Here is an 18,227-nt window from a genome sequence, read left to right as displayed (position 1 = left end):
GCCAGAAACCTTCAGCTCAGGTACCCAAGAGAGAGCACGCGAGAGAGCGAGAGCACACACACGTTACAGCTATGGCTACTCCGGTTACTGGCTTATTTTCAGACTAAGTTACTACGCATGAGTACTTTCACTGAAATTAATAGGCCCATTAGTTTCAAACAATAAGTAAATTAATCTGGACATAAACCAGTGGCTGGAGTAGTCTGTCTCATAACTGTAACATTTAAATGTGATTGTTTGTGTACATACAGTACAGACACACAAATGTTACGGTTAGGGAGACAGGCCTCTACAGTCACCAGCTTACATCCACACTGATACTCAAGCAGTATTGAAATTAATGGGACAGGTTTACTTGCCCTTTTAATTGAGGCGCTAATCTTCTGAAGCCTGCCAGTCAGGCTGGAGGAAGAGCTACACTGAGCTTCAGCACATAGCCAGCCAATCAGGAACACAGGAGGGTCTTCACCTTCCTCCCTTCCCTTCTGCAGCAGACACATTGTTGAGGATGTGTCAGCTGTGTGATCCTCAGATGCAGAAAAAAAAATCAATTCTGTGGCTGCAACATGGGAGGCAGGAGGGCTCTGAGTACCTCCTGGGAGCCCTTCAAGTACCCCTTATCCAACAACATCAGTTTTTCCAAGCAATGAACTGGTTCCTCCCCCCTCCCCCCCCGCACCCCACTCCGCTCTTTGTCACTCCATCCCCACACAAAGCACACAGAGACTAGAAATATGATAAGTTCCCTTTTCTCTCTCTCTCTCTCTCTCTTTTTTTACACAAATATATACAGATTATTATACACATCTCTACACAGACACAGTGCCAGTTAGAACACAGCTCCCTGCAGGGGAGCACCGATGGTCTGCACCCGACACATTCATGAATCACCAGCATAGGCCAGCCCTGCACTGCAGCTGTATGTACAGAAAGATCTGAGCCATTCCAGGCAGCTCTTGCTGCACCAAGGAAAATCGGAGGTTGCGGGGCTGAGGCAGATGAGGCAGTGGTGGCTGGGCTTCGGGATATGGTGTCAAGGGACTGGTACAAATAGGGACAGAAAACCCTGGCATGGGACACTTACTATATTTCTAGACAATAGCAGAGAAACATCCTGGAACAAACAATTAAAATTAAAATCCACGTGCATTTCAGCAGTAGTGTGGCCAAGTGTGTGGCGGTGATGGCGGGTGGGAGAAGAATGAAGGACACTGAACTTAGCCTCCTCCACTCTTCCCCAAACTCTATGCAACACCACAAAAGAAAACGCACTCCAAGCCACGGCCCAGCTGCCAGGCATGAACTGGGCTCTTCAAGCTCTCAGGTCTCATCCTAGAAGGGAGTACAAAGTCCTGCTCCTTCTCCCAGTTTTCTGGGATTCCTGGTCAAGAAGTGTCAAGCAAAGGGCTTCTTGTTTTTACTTGTATGCAAGTCTTTGCTTCTGCTCCTTGCTTTGACTATATTGTCCCCTCCACTGCTCTGCCCAGTGGGAGGGCTTGAGACGTGGGTCATTAATATCTATAAAATGCTTCGAGTCCCTGGCTAGAAGAACAAAGACTGTCAATCACACCCATCCCCTGGCCTCCCTTGGGGAAGTGGGGGGCCAGTGCCACTCTCTGCTTCTACTTATCACCGGTAGCATCCCTCAAGGACTGCTTCTGACAGGCAAGGAGAGCAGTGGAGAGGAAGGGAATGCAAAAATGAAAACAGCTAAGGGGTGTGTGTGTGTGGGGGGGGTGCTTTTTGTATTTTTCATATTGGGGATAGAGGGGGTAGTGGTTCAGAGAAAGGATTTAGCTTTAGAAGAACCGATTCACCTGTCAATAGACCCAGTGCCCCCAGCAGAAGCCAAAACTTGCCAGAAATGAAAAGTGAACCCTGTGCTTTCCACAATTCCCCTAAACCCCTTGCTCTGCCTGTGGCCCATCTAATTTGCTTCCCCCCATCGATTCTATGAGAAGCTAAAAGCCCAATGCGCTGAACCTCTGATAGCCCCAACCTTCTAGGCAAGGTTGGATTAACAGCCCCTGAAGAGAAAGCTCAGGAGGAAGTGACACTTCATAAGGCAGGTCCTTGGAGTTGCATGCAGGCAGCAGGGCTGAACCACCAGAGCGGAGTGACCAATGACTGTGAAGGCACAGGAGGCCCCCAGGCATGGCTCTGGGGCAAACCTCGGGTTAGGCTGTAAGCTCCACAACTGCCTGGGATTCAGTGGTCTCGCCTTTTACAGCAATACTTCGGAAACCAACCCCAGCTCCTCTTCCTTCTTACTAGACGGGACAAGAGCGTGTTTGGGTTTTAGTCAGTTTTAAAAGGTAAAACGAGTGTGCAAAAATGCTGCAGAGCCCAAATCACTGTGCCCCAGGGTTGATGAGACCCGTGGCGTTACTCAATAGGGACTACCATAGCTGATTGGGGGTGGGTGGGATGGAAAGAAGTACTGTCAGCCTGGATGGGGCAGTCATCCCTGCCCCTCCCCTCGCCCTGCAAGGGGCTCTTTCACGACCGGAGCTGCTGCATGGGCCGCTAGCAGTTGCTCCCTGGCAGTCTCTGTGGCGGGGCAGCACTCTCCAGTCGTGGCTTTCACCGAGTCGCGTTCATGGCAGCAGGGCCCTTCCAGCTCCAGGCTGCAGCCGGGCAGCCTTCCCTGGAGAGACAGAGTGGAAAGGCCTGGGAGAGAGTCCAGTTATCATAGACTTGTGCGTTGGGTGCGGAGATGAGATGCTGGCTGGTGCACAGGCAGGGAGGAGATTTACACACGGGTAAAAACAGCTCTGCGTGGCTGGAATTACAGATCCCGGCCAGGTTCAAAGCCACCCACTCTGAAGTTTGAAATTTCAGTACCTTGATTAAAGCTCAATTCTCTTTTAAACCTAATACATCATTAGTGTTCATAATTCTAGATAGAAGATGAGAGAAGAGGGGTTGGATGGGGAGGGTGTGCTCCCTGAAGGAGGAGACACGTGCCACTGGGAAGCATCCGGGCTTCTGCTGTCCTTGCTTCTGCTCCCCTCCGTGACACAGTGGGGCAGCAAGGAGAAGTCCTTCCCTTGGAACGGAGGAGTCTGTAGGGTTTCAGTAGCTGTTAAAGGTAGGTAGCTTGTTGGAAAAATCCCCCTCCCATCCAGAGGGATGAGGAAAGAGAGAAAACTGTGGAAGGAAAGAAGACAGGGAACTGAAGTCCAGTGCATAGGTCCCTCCCCTCCTTGGAGCGAGCAATAGTGCAGCAGCCAAGGGGGTGGGAAGGAGCAGTGGTTGGCGCCTGTCTTGCGTTGCCCTTTCCTCCGTTTCCTTTGTCTTCCTCTCTATCACTCACTCACACACATGCATACACACAGCGCGCAGCAGCTGCTTCAGCTCGCGGGCCTCCCCTGCCCTTCTTGCACTCCTGTGTCCCTAATGATGGATCTCATTTTCTATCAGGCTGTCCTCGCATGACTGGAAATCTGTATCCAGGCCATTCGGGTTGATGAGCTCCTCGTCTTGGGACCCCTGTTCTTCAGACTCGGCGACGTCACCCTCCGGTGTAGAATCTTGCAGGACTTGGGCAATGTACTTCTGCTGTGAAGTGGAGATAGAGAAAACAACAAGAAGAAGACCAGTTAGCTCTCTCTGTCTGCGTGGCAAGTCCGGCGGCAGAGCATGATGGGTAAGTGCCATGCAGTTGGGAGCTTGAGAGCAGTCATGCTGGCACAGAAAGGAACCCTATATTGTAGGTGTTACAGCATGAGGAGGGCAGGGGAAAAAGGGGTTGTAGTAGGATGCCAGAGCTTTTGTTTCCATGATGGACAATGTCTGGAACATTGAGGTGTAGCACTTGCCTTTTTATTTAATAATCACAGACAGCCCTAATTTAATAAAACTCCTGTGACACTCAGAATATCAAGATTTTGCCCTTTTTTTTTTTTTTAAGATTCAAAGGAAGCAGTTGAGAGCAGTATGCCCCGAGATCACCATTGGAGGCTCTCCTCTTACAGCCAGGGGGAGGGACTTCTAAGCTACAGCTCTGTTTATGGAATTCTCCTCCCCGGCATGTTTGCCTGGGCCCTTCTCTGCTATCTTGTCAAAGCCAGGTGAAAGCCTCTTTATTTTCCCATTTATTTCCCTCCCCTCCTTGGAGCGAGCAATAATGCAGCAGCCAAGCGGGGTGGGAAGGCTTTTCACTGCTAATTCTTTGATTTTATTGCTGATAGTTTTATCTGGTTTTTTGGGTTGTGAGTTGCTATTGAAGCTGTAATCTACATTGACATTTAGTCTAGGATGGTGTAGATATTTCAGATATTTAAATAGATTTGAGAAGACTGATATATTGATGAATTAATGAGATATGTATTTATATTATTATTTTCATTATTGGACTTGCAGATACATTTTGACTATATATACACACATTAATACTGGTATGATGTGGCTATTAAGTGATAATACATTATTTTTATGATGATGTCTATAGGAATAATACTTACAAAAGACAGATGTGGTATGTATAAGGTTTATAATTAATAAAAAAGTAATTAAAATAAATCACTATTATATTACAGTTTACTTATTGTGAACCAGCCTGAGAATAATTCATTATACTGATGGGCAGCACTATCTGCCCATCAATATAGAATAAATAAAAACTGAATAAAATATTTTGGATACAAAGCCCCTTTGAGGCAGCTCTGTTTGGATACCCAAACATTAGGACAGAGCTTTTCTGCTGCTGTTCTCTTGGTCAGGTGTCATATCATATGCAAGGCCTGAATATATTCCCCTCAGGGGATGGGGCTGCTCTGGGAAGAGCATCTGCATGCTTCCCTGCAGAAGATTCCAAGTTCCCTCCCTGGCATCTCCACAACTGGGCTGAGAGAGACTCCTGCCTGCAACCTTGGAGAAGCCGCTGCCAGTCTGTGAAGACAATACAGAGCTGGATGGACTAATGGTCTGACTCACTATATGGAAGCTGCCTATGTTCTTAACCCTTAATAATGTCAGGTTCTTTTGGGGTAGATTCCCATCATCTATCTGTTGGGGCAATAGGTATCATTACAAAAGCCCAGAAAATTCGCACACACACCCCTGCATCCCGTGCTGTCCAGCTTCTCTGGCACAACATATTCAGACATCATTGTAAAGGGCCATTAAACCAATTCTAAGTTGGAGCAGCCAACCTGAAGCTTTCCAGCAGCTGTTGAACAACAACAACAACAACAACAACAACAACAACAACAGGAGAGCTCAGGTTGGCTGGCCATCCCTGAATTACAGAAACAACTCTCTTGCAGCATTACAGTGGCAGGGATCCAAATTCTGCCTTATCCACACTTACTAGGCCAGGTACATCAAGAGACTATTGAGGTGGCCTGCTGATTCTCTCAACCTCAGTTCCTCATCTACAAAATGGGCATAGTGGTGACCTACCTCACTGGATATGTTTCAAGGGTAAAAACAGTGCAATAGCCCAGTCTATTGCTCTCTTGCTATTAAAAGAGAATCTTACACCCCCAAGTACAAAGGTTTCTCCGTTCACTTTAGTGGAAGATACAGCGCCATGTATCCAAAGTGTTGGGCAAAGAGGACCACCTTCTTCCACTGTGCAGCAAATGGGGAAACCGACTCATACAGCAGCTGTATGTATGCATCAGAATGTACACAAGGCTCTGGAACAGGGTGGAAGAAGGTAAAGAATGTGTACAAATAAAGTGCTGATGGATGCTAAAGTGCAAAGTGGATTAAAATGCTATATAGATTACAGTGGTAAATGATGACAATACAAAAACAGGCCTTCTCTAGTTTTTTCATTTTTAGCAATCTGTCTTCAAATTTCTCTCTACTATTATTTGGGCTAGAAACCTTTTAAAAAAGCTGATACACTCAGGTTGTTGTCAAATGGCTAAAAGCCATGATACAAATGCCCAGAGCACCTGTTCTTAGGCAATTCAGATCTCAGAGAACTTGGGGTGTGGGGTAAGGGGTGTATCACAAAGCCTCCAATGAATTAATGTTCCCATTCCAATTACAAGTATTTGCGTTGGGAGATGACGGCCCCAGCTCTTTTTGCAGCACTCACAGCACATGCCAATGCATTAGAGCCAGAAAGCAAAAGAGAAAGGGGCACTGACCAGTCTGGTTTCATTGTCCAGCTGAGAGACAGAGGCAGAAAGTGAACAAACAGCATTGGGGGAACAAAAAGTAGTTGCAGGTCCATCATCTCAAATAGGGCCAGTAACAGAGAAGCCTGCTTGCTGCCCATGCTCCTTGGATGCTGCCCGTGTATAGCCAAAAAGGCGGGAGTCTGACAGGAAATCTGTAAAGGCCTCTCCCTCCTCCCCAAACTCAGACATAAGAGGACAGAGAACATCTGGTGATGCAGAAGGCAAGCGGAGGAGCTGGAGACTCACAGCTGATTTAGGCGCTGGCAAGGTGGCAGCAGGCCGTCCATTTTCCCTTCCATCCACAGCATCCACCTCCGTGTGATCGACCTGGAAGACAACAGTGTGGCATGAAACCAAACAGCGAGGGCAGCAACTTGCCGGCTCTATCCCTGTCTACTCTGGGAGTTCCTGCATAATTCCGTTAGGAGGATGTGGACGGTGACAGTCTCCGCAGAGGGAGTTGCAAGGAGCTGAGGTTCAGGTGCTTTGCAGATGGGAGGGCAGTAGAAAGGAAAAGTCATCAAGCTCTCCAGTAAGACAACCGTAAGGATCAAGCCATACATTACTATGCTATCAGAAGGGGAAAGGCTGTAGTTTGGTGGTAAAGTAAATGCTTTGCACAGAAGGTCCCAGGTTCAATCTCTGGCATGTCCAGGTATGGCTAGGAAATACTGGAGAGTCTGAAACCGTGGAGAGCAACATCCAGTCTGAACAGACAGCACTGAGTGAGAAGGAGCTGTGGTATTACTCAGCAGAAAACAACTATCGATGTTTTCTGCTGAGTCAGACTACAGATGTTCCTGTTGCAGGAGCTGAGACTTCAGAGGTTCTACCCACACTGTTCCTGTAATGAACTGATGAAAGAATCATGGAGGCAGGTTCCCATGCCTCCCACTCCTCCCTTGGGACTGAAGAAATATTCATGTGGGAAGGAACCATATCATTGGCCCTGCTCACATGGTTCTTTCATCAGTGCATTACTTATGTGGTGCAGGGAACCGCTAGAAACAGAGCCTTGGAGAGACAGTTGTTCTCTCTCTCCGGCAGCAGGGACAGACAGACTGTGAAGACTGATGAGGATTCTATAGTATGAAATCTGCTTCACACACAATGCTTTTGCAATTGTGCACAGCAGGGAAATGCTTGACTAACAAGCAGAAGGTTGTTCGAATCCCCGCTGGTACTATATTGGGCAGCTTCACCCACCTCAATGAAGCCCTCCTCTGAAATATGATTTAGTGCATTACCTTGTAATTGTGAGCACTGAGGTATTTGAAGTGTCCAAAGCAGACATGACACAAGCAGATCACGATGGTGATGATGAGAACCACGAAGGTGAACATGGATGTGAGAGCCAGAAACCCTGAGAAAGGTAAACAGGCGTTGTCAAGACTGCCAGACATAGATGCCTCTTCCCCGGAGCCCCTAGCTGAGTAAGACATTCAATGTCCTCACCCATCTGCAGATTAAACATCTTCTGGACTGCCTTGATGGAGTCTAAGCTAGTAAAAGCTCTTGGGGTTGGCGCAGACAGCTGCCAGCATATTTCTGTGAACTGAAGATTTTGCTTACCTGAGCGCATGATGGAGAAGAAGAGGAGCCAGAAGAGGCAGAGGATTGGTGCTGCCACCACCTGGTTCACAGCCCCTGAATGGATCTTCTTATCCAACTTGGCTGGTAGATAAGCGTAATATAGGTTGTACCTGTCCACCAGGTGCTTCAGCAGCATGTACATTAGACCTAGAATGATGAGACCAAAGTTCAGAGGCAATTTCCTTTTCCCTGGAAGAATGGATGACACCTGAAGAAGTCACCTGCTTAATCCCAAGATTGCTGGGTCATTGAAACAGGTTCTTCATGCTCCAGTGGGAAATGAACCAGAACACAGGGGCTTATAATTCTCATCCATACCAGCTTGGATCTAGAGCCTATCTTAGAACAATCTATTAAATTAGTTTGAAACCCACTTCAATGAGTGTAACTATGTACACTGTTCGGGGCTTCTTGAAGGAAGAGTGGGATAAACATGTAAAAATGAAATAAATACCCATTGTGGAGATGTACATATCTGCCTAAAGTATTTGATATCCAAATTCTGTCAGATAAAGCAAGGCTAAGAAGATGGCATAATACTTACCGAAGGGAACAATGATAGGGCAGGTAATACTGTAGGTCATAACCACAGTGAAGACACACATCATCCAGGCGTAAGCAGCCCCAAACTGGAATTCATAGGCCTGATGCTGAAAGAGAGCAAGAGGAAGATCCTGTCAGTAAACCACACAGAAAAGCCTGAAGGAGCAGCCCATGTGAACATATCCTAGACATGTCCAGCATCTCACATTCGTCTTCTCTCAGAACCTAGCCTCCTTTCCTGCTTTTCAAACAATGTGCAGCTGCTGTTGATTTAAGTCACTTGGTCTACCTCCAAAAGCAGCTGCATTGCATTAATGTGTTTTTCCTGCCACCTCCATTTCTACACAAACCTGATTCGTGGTTCCCTGTGTCAATAAACTCCACACCTGTCTCAGGAGCCATCCTCATGCAGTGTTGCCATGCTGGCAGCTAGTTTAACATCAAGGAGACTCGTTAGGAGTAAAAGTAAAGTGTGCTGTTGAGTCGGGGTTGACTCCTGGCAACCACAGAGCCCTGTGGCTATCTTCGGTAGAATACAAGAGGGGTTTACCATTGCCTCCTCCCACACAGTATGAGATGATGCCTTTCAGCTTCTTCCCATATTGCTGCTGCCCGATATAGGCGTTTCCCATAGTTTGGGAAACAAACCAGCAGGGATTCAAACCAGCAACCTCTGGCTTGTTAATCAAGTCATTTCCCTGCTGCGCCATTTTAGGGCCTCCCAAACTCTATGGTTACCCCATTCATTTCAATGGTTATTGTTGAATGCATTGCTTTTCTGTGTTGATATTCATGCAAGTGAGTTTAGTCTCTCAAATTCCCATTAATGATCTGGTTTACTAGTATCACAATCAGATATCTATTTTATTGATGCCTCAGATGAGATTGTGTATTTTGATTACTATTCAATAAATGTTGTGTATTTTGTATTAGAAGAGTGTGGTTTCCCCATTTGTATCATTCCCACGTCAGCATTCAGGTTAGCACTTGCTGCCACATTCCCATAATATACATGTGTCTTGCCCTACATGTGGTAACAACTGTCATGTACAGTACACTGCTGACTAGGTAATGGTTCTCATGTCAGGATGGTAGAAGCCATGTTCCCTAGTTGCTATAGAAACAGGCAAGGTTAAAATACTTCGGGATTATGTCAATCCAATCCATAATCAATCCATAATCTCTGGGATTATGTTACATGTATTAAGACCACTGGAAAGTGGGGAACAGATTCTGGAGTTCAACAGAAAAATTTAAAGGATATGATTTATTTATTAATTATGTATTTGATTTCTATACCGCCATTCCAAAAATGGCTCAGGGCGGTTTATACAGAGAAATAAAAAATAAAAATAAGATGGATCCCTGTCCTCAGAGGGTTGACAATCTAAAAAGAAACATAAGATATATACCAGCAACAGTCACTGGAGGTACTGTGCTGGTGATGGATAGGGCCAGTTACTCTCCCCCCTGCTAAATAAAAAGAATCACCATGTTAAAAGGTGCCTCTTTGCCAAGTTAGCAGGGGTTAGGCTGAAACGTTACAACAATTAATCTATACATTAATTGATTAAGAGCTGACGGTGTTTTTACATTGAAACCAGTTTTGTTTTAACTTGCAACATCTGGTATTTTATCTTTGTGTAATAAAGAGGTCTTGGTGGAAGAATTGCTTAGAGCCAATATGCGCATAGCATTGGCAATTTATCAACTGATTAAGCAGCTGTTTTAACTTACTAAAAATATCCCTCTCACTAAATCAGGCAGCACAGAATCCTCCAGTGGCTATTGCTGGTGTCTTCCTTATATTTCAGATTGTGAGCCCTTTTGGGATAGGGCTTCTCATTTTTTTTCCTGTGTAAAGCACTTTGAGAACTTTGCTGCTGAAAAGATGCCTAGAGATGCCTATATTAGGTGGAATAGAAATATGATTGATAAATAAATAAAAAGTTGTAAAAAATAAATATTTTATTATTCATTAATCCATCAGGATCAGAGGTGCCATGCCCCTAAACACCAAGTACTAGGGAACACCAACAGTAGGGAATGGTTGTGCTCTCTTTCAGAGCCGGTGCTAGGAGCTTGGGTGCCCCCCTGCAACCTAGAAATTGGCACCCCCCTCCTTCATCAGTGGCAGGCTATACCCCACACTGGGCTTTTGCATGTGCACCGCTACACAAGTTTTTTGATGTCTGCTCAGCTAATTTTAGATCCCTTCCAGGTTGAATCAGGAAGGCCTCACTCTGAATGCAGGTGCATTTAGAGTGATACTGCCTTGATACTGCCACCTTGATACTGACACCCAGAACAAAATCCATCTCTGCACACAGATGAAAAAAAACTCGAGGGAACACTGCAGGAGAGAAAGGCAGCTTCAAAAAACCCCTATCAACTGATCTGCACAATCTTATTTTGACGCAAGTCTTTAAAAAAATCCATTCAGCAGCTTTAGCCCCTTATTGAAAGGATTACTCAGCCTGCAGATCCCAAGGTTTAACATCCCCACTCCACTGAACTGCTACCTGCTTCTGTCATGTTCTCCCTTTCCCCCCATTTCTTGTTGTGTCTGGCTGGATCCCTCTTTATTTGCTAGTTCCTTCCTCATCCTACTTTCCCTCCTTCCCTCTCCTCTATTCACCATTTCACACCTTGCTTCCCTCAGCGCCCACCCCACTGTTTTTCCACTGTTTTTCTCAATTCACATACATTGCACTTGTTCTCTCTTCTGGCTGCAAGCTTACTTTTAAAAAAATCCCAGTTTATCTCCATCCCCTTTTTGGTGGGAGTTGGTCAGTAGCTCACCACCCACCCCATCCCTTTCCTCATCTTCCTTGGGTCCCCCCACCCCCAACTGATTCACGCACACTGAATACTGCCTGTGTGCTTGCTTTTAAAAATCCCAGTTTATGTTACCTTCACCCCCTTTTTGGTGAGAGTCAGTAGCCCAGCCCACCCTTTCTTTTTGTTCATGTTGTTTCTTTTGCCTGCCTTACTTCCCCATACTTCCTCTGTAGTAGTAGTGTGCAGTTAATGCATGCAGCACTCCAGTCAGAGCCAGGCAGCCAAACGCTCACCCTGCTGCCTGCCTCGTGTGTGTTTGTGTATTTAATTTTTTAAAAAACATTTTGTATTTTATAACGTCTTTCCCAGTTCCCCCAAACCTGCCCCCGAGCCCAACCTTCCCTCCCCCTTTCAGCACTGGTTGGGGGTGTTTTCAGAAGGGCTGGCTGCATTGTCTCTCCTCTCATCACGTGAGAGACTGGAGAGATTCTGCGCACAGCAGACCCTGGCTGGGAGCAACTCAGGAAGCCAGCAGGCAAGCAGCTGCCTGCCATGGCTGAGACCGTGTGGCCGTCCCCCACGCCAAGAGAGATCAAGGGCTGGTCGCTGCTGCAGGGGGAACTGGCAGGGGCGGGGCAGGGGACACTTGGAGGCCCCCCCTGGAAGGTCTCAGAAGCCCCCATGGCTCTTGCCTTGCTGACAGGGGGTGAGCACATGGCTGCCCGTGCTGTGGGCACCCCCCAATGTTGGTGCCTCCCTGCGATGTAGTCTGTGCTTACTATGTTGCACCAGCCCTGCTCTTTTTCCCACTTGTGGGCTTCCCAGATGCACCTGGTTGGCCACTGCATGAAGCAGGATTCTGGACTAGATAAGCCTTTGGCCTGATCCAGCAGGGCTTTTCTTATGTTCTTAAATAAAATCTAGCAGCAGCAGCAGCAGCAACCACCAATAGGCTTAAACCAGAACAACACAAGAAATGCTGTGTGCAGTGGTCCCTCTAATTTTTTTTTCATCCCTGTGCGGAATTAGTTTTGTTCTGGGCAGCAGTATCAAGGCAGTGTGTGTGCACGTGCATTCAGAATGGGACCTTCCTGATTCAACCTGAGCGGGATCTAAAATGAACTGATCAGACATCCAAAAACTTGTGAGCATGTGCTCGTGCACATGCCTTAGAGGAGACAGTGGCTGTGTGTGTTTATGAAAAAGCTGATCCAGACTGGGACTGTGGTGCATGAGAGAGGATGATGTCTGTTAATGACCTGTCTATTAATGACAGGCAGCAGGTTCAACACCAACAAAACATGATGGGCTTATCATTTTGACTGGCCTTCAGAAGGTACAGTCGGTAGGCAGAGGAATCACACCCCCTTTCCTCACAGACCACTCCCACTTCAAGAGGTGGGCTGTGCCAGTCCTTCCTTCTCAGCCATGTTATATGGTAACTGCAAGTTGTTGTTTCAGGTCATCATGGCCATGCATTTCCTCTCTAGTTCTGCCCTGACTTGTGGCTGACTTTCTCTTTCTTAGCCTGAGCCACATACCCGTTTAACATTCCTGCGTTCAGCAGCTGAGCGGGCCAGGCAGAGCCGGATCATGTACATCAACAGGCCGGGGATGCGCAGCAAATCCATGGCATTCCCAATGAATGCAGAGGCAATTACATAGTTCACAAAGAAGGCCCCATTGTCTGGCAAGAATACACACCTGGAATGGAAAAAGAGAGACCAGGATCACAGAAAGCAGCTTTCCAATCTGAATGCACACAGGATGCCACATGAGGATGAACAGAAAGAAAGACAGCTAGCTATGCTGGGGGCAAATGTAGATGTTTCACTGCCCTTAACTGACTCCTAAGAGAAATTTTTAAAAAATAGTTTTACTCATCTAACTCATTCTTCAAGTGAGCTCCATTGCCTGACCCATGATTTAAAGGCCATTACTTGTCCCACACATCTGTAGTGGATTTACCCGTGCTGCCATGTTTGTTCGCAGACAATGGCCTTGGAATTATTCACTAGTATTGATGGACGTACTCTGTTTTGGTTAGCTCTTCCCTCTCATCAGATTGCTTTGTTTAGCTTACTTCCCCTTAAGGAAAGTAAGCTTATGAGATCACCAGGCACTCTGTGTGTGCATGTGTGTGTGCGTGTGTGCCCCATCATCAACTTCACAATGCCTAGACCAATATGAACCAAATTGGGTACAGTTCTAGGGACACATAGGGATACCTCAATGGCATAGTTTGTGTTGATGTCATCCACTTCAATTCAAGATGGCAGACGTGTGAATGTTTGAGGTGCAAGTGGAACCAATTTGGACTAAATTTGGTACAGTAGTAGGGACACCTCAAAGGCATAGTTTGTGATGATGGAAGGAAGCAGGAATGGTGTAGTAGCAGTTTATTAAAGAGTAGATCCCAATGCATTTTGAGTAAAGATTCTTCTTCATGGGACGTGGTTTACAAAGCAAGCTTATTCTGCTTTGTAAACCACGACCCCTGAAGATCTACTCCGAGATCTACTCTTTAATAAACTGCTACCGCACCATTCCTGCTTCTACTTCCTTCCTAGTTGTGAATGTGGTGCTTTTCCCTCCTGTGTGCTTCTGTCATACTTTGTGATGATGTCATCTACCCCAATTCAAGATGGTGGATGTGTGAATGTTTGAGGTGCAAGTGGGCTAACTTGTGAACTGCCTAACCCATCTGAACCAAGTTTAGTCCAGTTGTATGGATAGTGAAAGGAAAGTAGGCAGATTAGTTCTTACCAGAACAACTTGTCATTCTCTGTATGCCCAATAGTTTGAAGAAATATGGCAAGGGTATCAAAGGAAATAATAGAGGTGTAGTGATAAGAGGGAGGAAATGTGAGGTTTGTATGTTATATTGGGAATACTCGGTTGACTGAGTCATCTGAAGGATGGCAGGAAGCAATGGGAGCATGGGTGGCGAGAGAGACAGACATCTTCTACAGCAGAGAAGATTACATACAATGCATCTCCCCTCTCCCCCTCACTGATTTTAAGACAGTGCTTACTCAAATCTCACGGCAGCTTCAGCGAGGAATTTTTTGTCAAACAGCCAGCGGAAGAAAACATCCAGACTAAGAAGAGAAACATAAAAAAGAAGAAGTGCAGCATAATTAATAAAAGGCATTTGTGAGATGTATGATGTGTCATCTCACATCTTATAAAGACCCTATTTGATATCCTGAGTCGAGGTCAAAGTCCATGCACTCTGGCTCAGAGAGTGACCAACAGAATATTCCAAAATGTGTCTTCACAGTCCAAAGCCTGTTTGTTATTGTGCTTCTTTGTCTTCTTCTGTAAAAATCCCTGACTCCATGTCAGCACTATATTAACTCAAGTTTTGTCTACAAGCTTGACAAAGACTTGCATGTTGAAACAGATGTGTATCAGTGGTTTGTCAGCTGTATTTCTTGCACATTATATATAATGTCTTGCACATTAGTATGGTTTTGTATTGGATTGTTATATTTATTCCTAGTAGTTTCTAAGATGTATCTTGACAGTTCAAACCTTGTTTGTAATTGGGCCTTTTCTTCTGCTCTCTCCTCTGAAATAAGTCCTTGACTGCATGTTAATATAGAGCCAACACAAGGTTTTGTCTACAGGTATAATGTTTAAAACCATAGTCTTAAAAGACATCAGTTACAGAACTGGAAATGCTTCAATTCTCCTGAGCAAATGGAGCTATGAGATGTTTGTGTTTTTAAAGACTGTTCATTCTCTCATGTATTTTATGTTAATAATTTGCTCTATCTGTTGTTGACTTGGTGATACTATTGAGTTACTCTTATTTAAATAATTCTCACTTGGTAATATTAGAGTTATTTGTTTATTTTTGTTATGGGTTATAATTATGCCTATAGCATTTTTTAGGGTGCAAGTACTGTACAGTTAATCTCACTTATTTTTAGAACCACTCAGTCAGCAGTTCAAAAACCCATTTTACAGGTAGGGAACTGAGGTTGAAAATGAGGGACTTGTGCAAAGCAAATTAGTATACTGATAACTAAAGCCAAATCTCTCAGGTCCAAGTTTAACAGTTTATACTGGTTCTGCTTAAGTTATTTTGAAAATGATACAACCTGAATAAATGTTCTTATGACACTGTGCTAATAGCAATAGCAATAGCACTTACATTTATATACCGCTCTATAGCTGGAAGCTCTCTAAGCGGTTTACAATGATTTAACATATTGCCCCCCAACATTCTGGGTACTCAATTTACCGACCTCAAAAGGATGGAAGGCTGAGTCAACCTTGAGCCCTTTGGTCAGGATTGAACTTGCAAACTTCTGGTTACAGGGCAGCAGTTTTACCACTGCACCACCAGGGGCTCAGCCATCTCTCTTTCTCAACTGAATATGAAACAACCAAGTGGAAGAAGGTGTGAATGAAGACAGAATCTAAATTGTACTAACACGAAATGCTCAGAAACTAAACTTTAAAATGAGCACTATAATCTCTACTGTGCCCTACACATCTTGGCTGATATTCTGACCTCTCTGCTTTTATAAAAGCCAGTAGTTTGCATTTTCTGATAAGCTTGAGTCTACTTGATGTCAAACAAGAGTTTTTAATAGTAGTGCCATGTGTTTAAGTTGAATCAAGCTTATAACAAGTACATTTGGCATTTACTGCATCTGGCAAATGTCTACCAAGAAACAGAGGATTCAAGACAAGTAATGCAATCATGATGGTCTTACTTAACAAGAGTAAACACTTAGAACTCATCATTTTGTCAAGCAAAAATTGTGAGTAACTCAATAGTCGAATGAGAGTTTTGTTGTTGTTTTAAAGGGCTCCTGGCTGATTGAGAGCTTTTTTGAAACCTCAGTTTCACTTTGGGATAACTGTCTATTAAAACAACTTCATGGAGAAACATGGAGAACTGGAAAAAAATCACTATCACACAAAGTAGCTTAATAGTGATGCAAAATAGGGATCAATTGTCCAAGGATGGATAATTGAAGACTACTGACCTAAATGCTCAATTGAAGCAAAGTTATTGATCTGAGATAACAGTGTGGATTAACAACACTGGTATCCCAATATATGCAAACAAAGCACTGAACACAACAGCATCAATAATTATTTGCTTCTATTTTTTTCAGTTCTCATTTCTGAATCCCACCATTTTCTGTTCAGTGTCAGAAATGTGCACCATTAAAGCAGGATGCAAGTCAACAACTTAAAAAAAATTGGCAGTAATAGTAATTGTTACAATTCAGTGTATTTTCTTCCATTCAAAATCGCTGCGTTTACCTGCTCAGGCCCAGTGATGGCAGCAGCAAGACCATGAAGATGAGGAAGGTGTAGCACTTATGCATAGTTGTCCTGTTCTCTCCAGACCTATTGGAACAGATAACATTAGCAGATACATGAAGAGAAACCAGGAGGATGGTAATTCCCAACAGCTTTTGTGGAAGAGAGAAAGCGTAGGCCTGACTGGCAAATGGAAGAAATGGCAGAAACCATGGAAATACAGCTCAGCAACTCACACAGGCTTTCCCCTCACTGTTCTTCTCAGCCAAGGAACAGCTTTTCCATTTTACAGAATACACTGAGACACTGAAAAAGGACACAAATTCCTAACATGTAGGACTGAATTCCACTTATTTTAGGACATGAATAAATCACCATAAAGTGACTTTTCACTTTCATTCTCTTATGTTGAAGTTTTCTGGTGAAGAAAATCCGGATTGTCAGATTGAATTAATTCAAACATTCTGATCTCAACAGTCATTTAGAGTAGTCCTCGACTCTAGAGTGACTCTAAAGGACTACTTCACTTTAAAAGGCCTGCTGAGGAGTAATTTAGTTTGGATGTCAGCCAGCCTCCACAGCAAATCGGACAGAATAGTAATGGACTATTTGGCAACCAGTCCTATTCTCCTAGTTTGTGCTTCAAGAATTCTCTGAGTCCTGCTTGCAGACACAGAATAAAAATTTATTTATTTATCTGATTTATATACCACCCTTTCAAAAATGGCTCAGGATATATGAAATATCATTGAACCAGGGGCAAGACTGCCTAGATTTCATCCATCCTTCCTTCCTTCCTTTTAAGCTCTCTCTGTATCACTTTTCCCTCTTTTAATGGTTCCCAAGATAGCTCATAATATAATAATATCAGTATTAAAATAAACAGTAAAAACATTTTTTAAGGTCAGAAAAGAACATTCTGTTTGCAAAAACAACACACCACAAAATGCTTTTTGTTATTTTATCCAATGCAAATTTGTGGAATGTGAGGAAGGGCAGGGGCTTACCTTAGATTTGGTAAAAGAAAAAATAATAGTCCACAAAAAGTATTTCAAATTAAAAGCTCAATCCAATGTATGAAAAAGAGGGAGAGGGAATTCCAAGCAGCAATTCTGAGCAAAGTCAGCCATTGGGCATCTCACCTGGTCCAGTGGGCTTCAAAGAACGCTGAGTAATAGACAATGGTAGGAAGTAGAGCGGAGAAGCACCACAGCAGCAGGGTGGGGAAGAACTGGGTGATGATGGGATTCTGGGAAGAGAAACAAACAAAGCGCTTGGAGTAATGCTAGGAGGAAGCTTGGGAAGAATGTATAACAATTAAAAAAGCAGAAGGCACACTGTGGCAAAGCCCAAGATAATCTCTCTGCATGGCTCCCCCACAATGGGGTTCATGTCCACAAGCACTGACCTTTCCTATTTAAGAGCCTGGATTACAACACTCATAATTGTAAGGCACTGCCTTTGCTCTGCTTTCTGTGTAGGAACTAAAAATGGCGCAGTTTGGAAGGAGGGATGAAATAGATAAGTTCATGCTTTATATTGGGGCATGGTGTACCCTTCTTAGAGTTCATCACTGGTCTCTTGTCTGGAAAAAGCCAGGCATTGTGGCCATTTGGCCTGCATGCATAAAGCCAATGGTAGCTGCTTATATCATGACTTACAAACTTTTTGAATTCATCTTCCCTCCCCAAAATTTATTCCACCTTCTGGACCTCAAAACTCAGCTTGGACCATCTGTTCCACAGCAGAACAAGAAGTGATCTTTGCACACAATTGTGTGCCTACTGCTGCATGCAAAGGTCAATAGATTGGGGTATCAAATTTCACACTGGCCATAGATCCCTCTGGTTTCCTCCTAAAACTAGGCACAGGAAACATAAT

General features: G+C 44.4%; 1 protein-coding gene and 1 long non-coding RNA gene across 4 annotated transcripts in view; one reads left to right on the top strand and one right to left on the bottom strand.

The window, feature by feature from the left end:
- LOC128348728 (uncharacterized) overlaps positions 1-18,227 on the top strand; it is a 33,715-nt gene that overhangs the window by 10,980 nt on the left and 4,508 nt on the right. Inside the window, exon 2 of the long non-coding RNA XR_008318285.1 lies at positions 3,424-3,649. This is a non-coding gene — a long non-coding RNA (uncharacterized LOC128348728). The remainder of the gene's footprint in view (positions 1-3,423; positions 3,650-18,227) is intronic.
- The window catches only part of TMEM63B (transmembrane protein 63B), a 102,669-nt gene continuing 85,175 nt past the window's right edge, over positions 734-18,227 (bottom strand). For 2 of the 3 annotated variants that reach the window (XM_053304291.1, XM_053304310.1), the window contains 9 exons: positions 17,489-17,595; positions 16,347-16,433; positions 14,093-14,158; positions 12,599-12,761; positions 8,278-8,383; positions 7,713-7,880; positions 7,388-7,503; positions 6,387-6,467; positions 734-3,561 (listed from right to left, as the gene is read on the bottom strand). In XM_053304291.1, coding sequence (XP_053160266.1) covers positions 3,397-3,561; positions 6,387-6,467; positions 7,388-7,503; positions 7,713-7,880; positions 8,278-8,383; positions 12,599-12,761; positions 14,093-14,158; positions 16,347-16,433; positions 17,489-17,595 — 1,059 coding nt within the window. In that variant the 3' untranslated portion in view covers positions 734-3,396. The remainder of the gene's footprint in view (positions 3,562-6,386; positions 6,468-7,387; positions 7,504-7,712; positions 7,881-8,277; positions 8,384-12,598; positions 12,762-14,092; positions 14,159-16,346; positions 16,434-17,488; positions 17,596-18,227) is intronic. The other variant, XM_053304301.1, reaches the window with a different exon arrangement.

Source organism: Hemicordylus capensis, chromosome 1 (genome assembly GCF_027244095.1).
Source record: "Hemicordylus capensis ecotype Gifberg chromosome 1, rHemCap1.1.pri, whole genome shotgun sequence".
Lineage (NCBI taxonomy): Eukaryota > Metazoa > Chordata > Lepidosauria > Squamata > Cordylidae > Hemicordylus > Hemicordylus capensis.
This window is presented reverse-complemented; position numbering and strand designations above follow the sequence as displayed.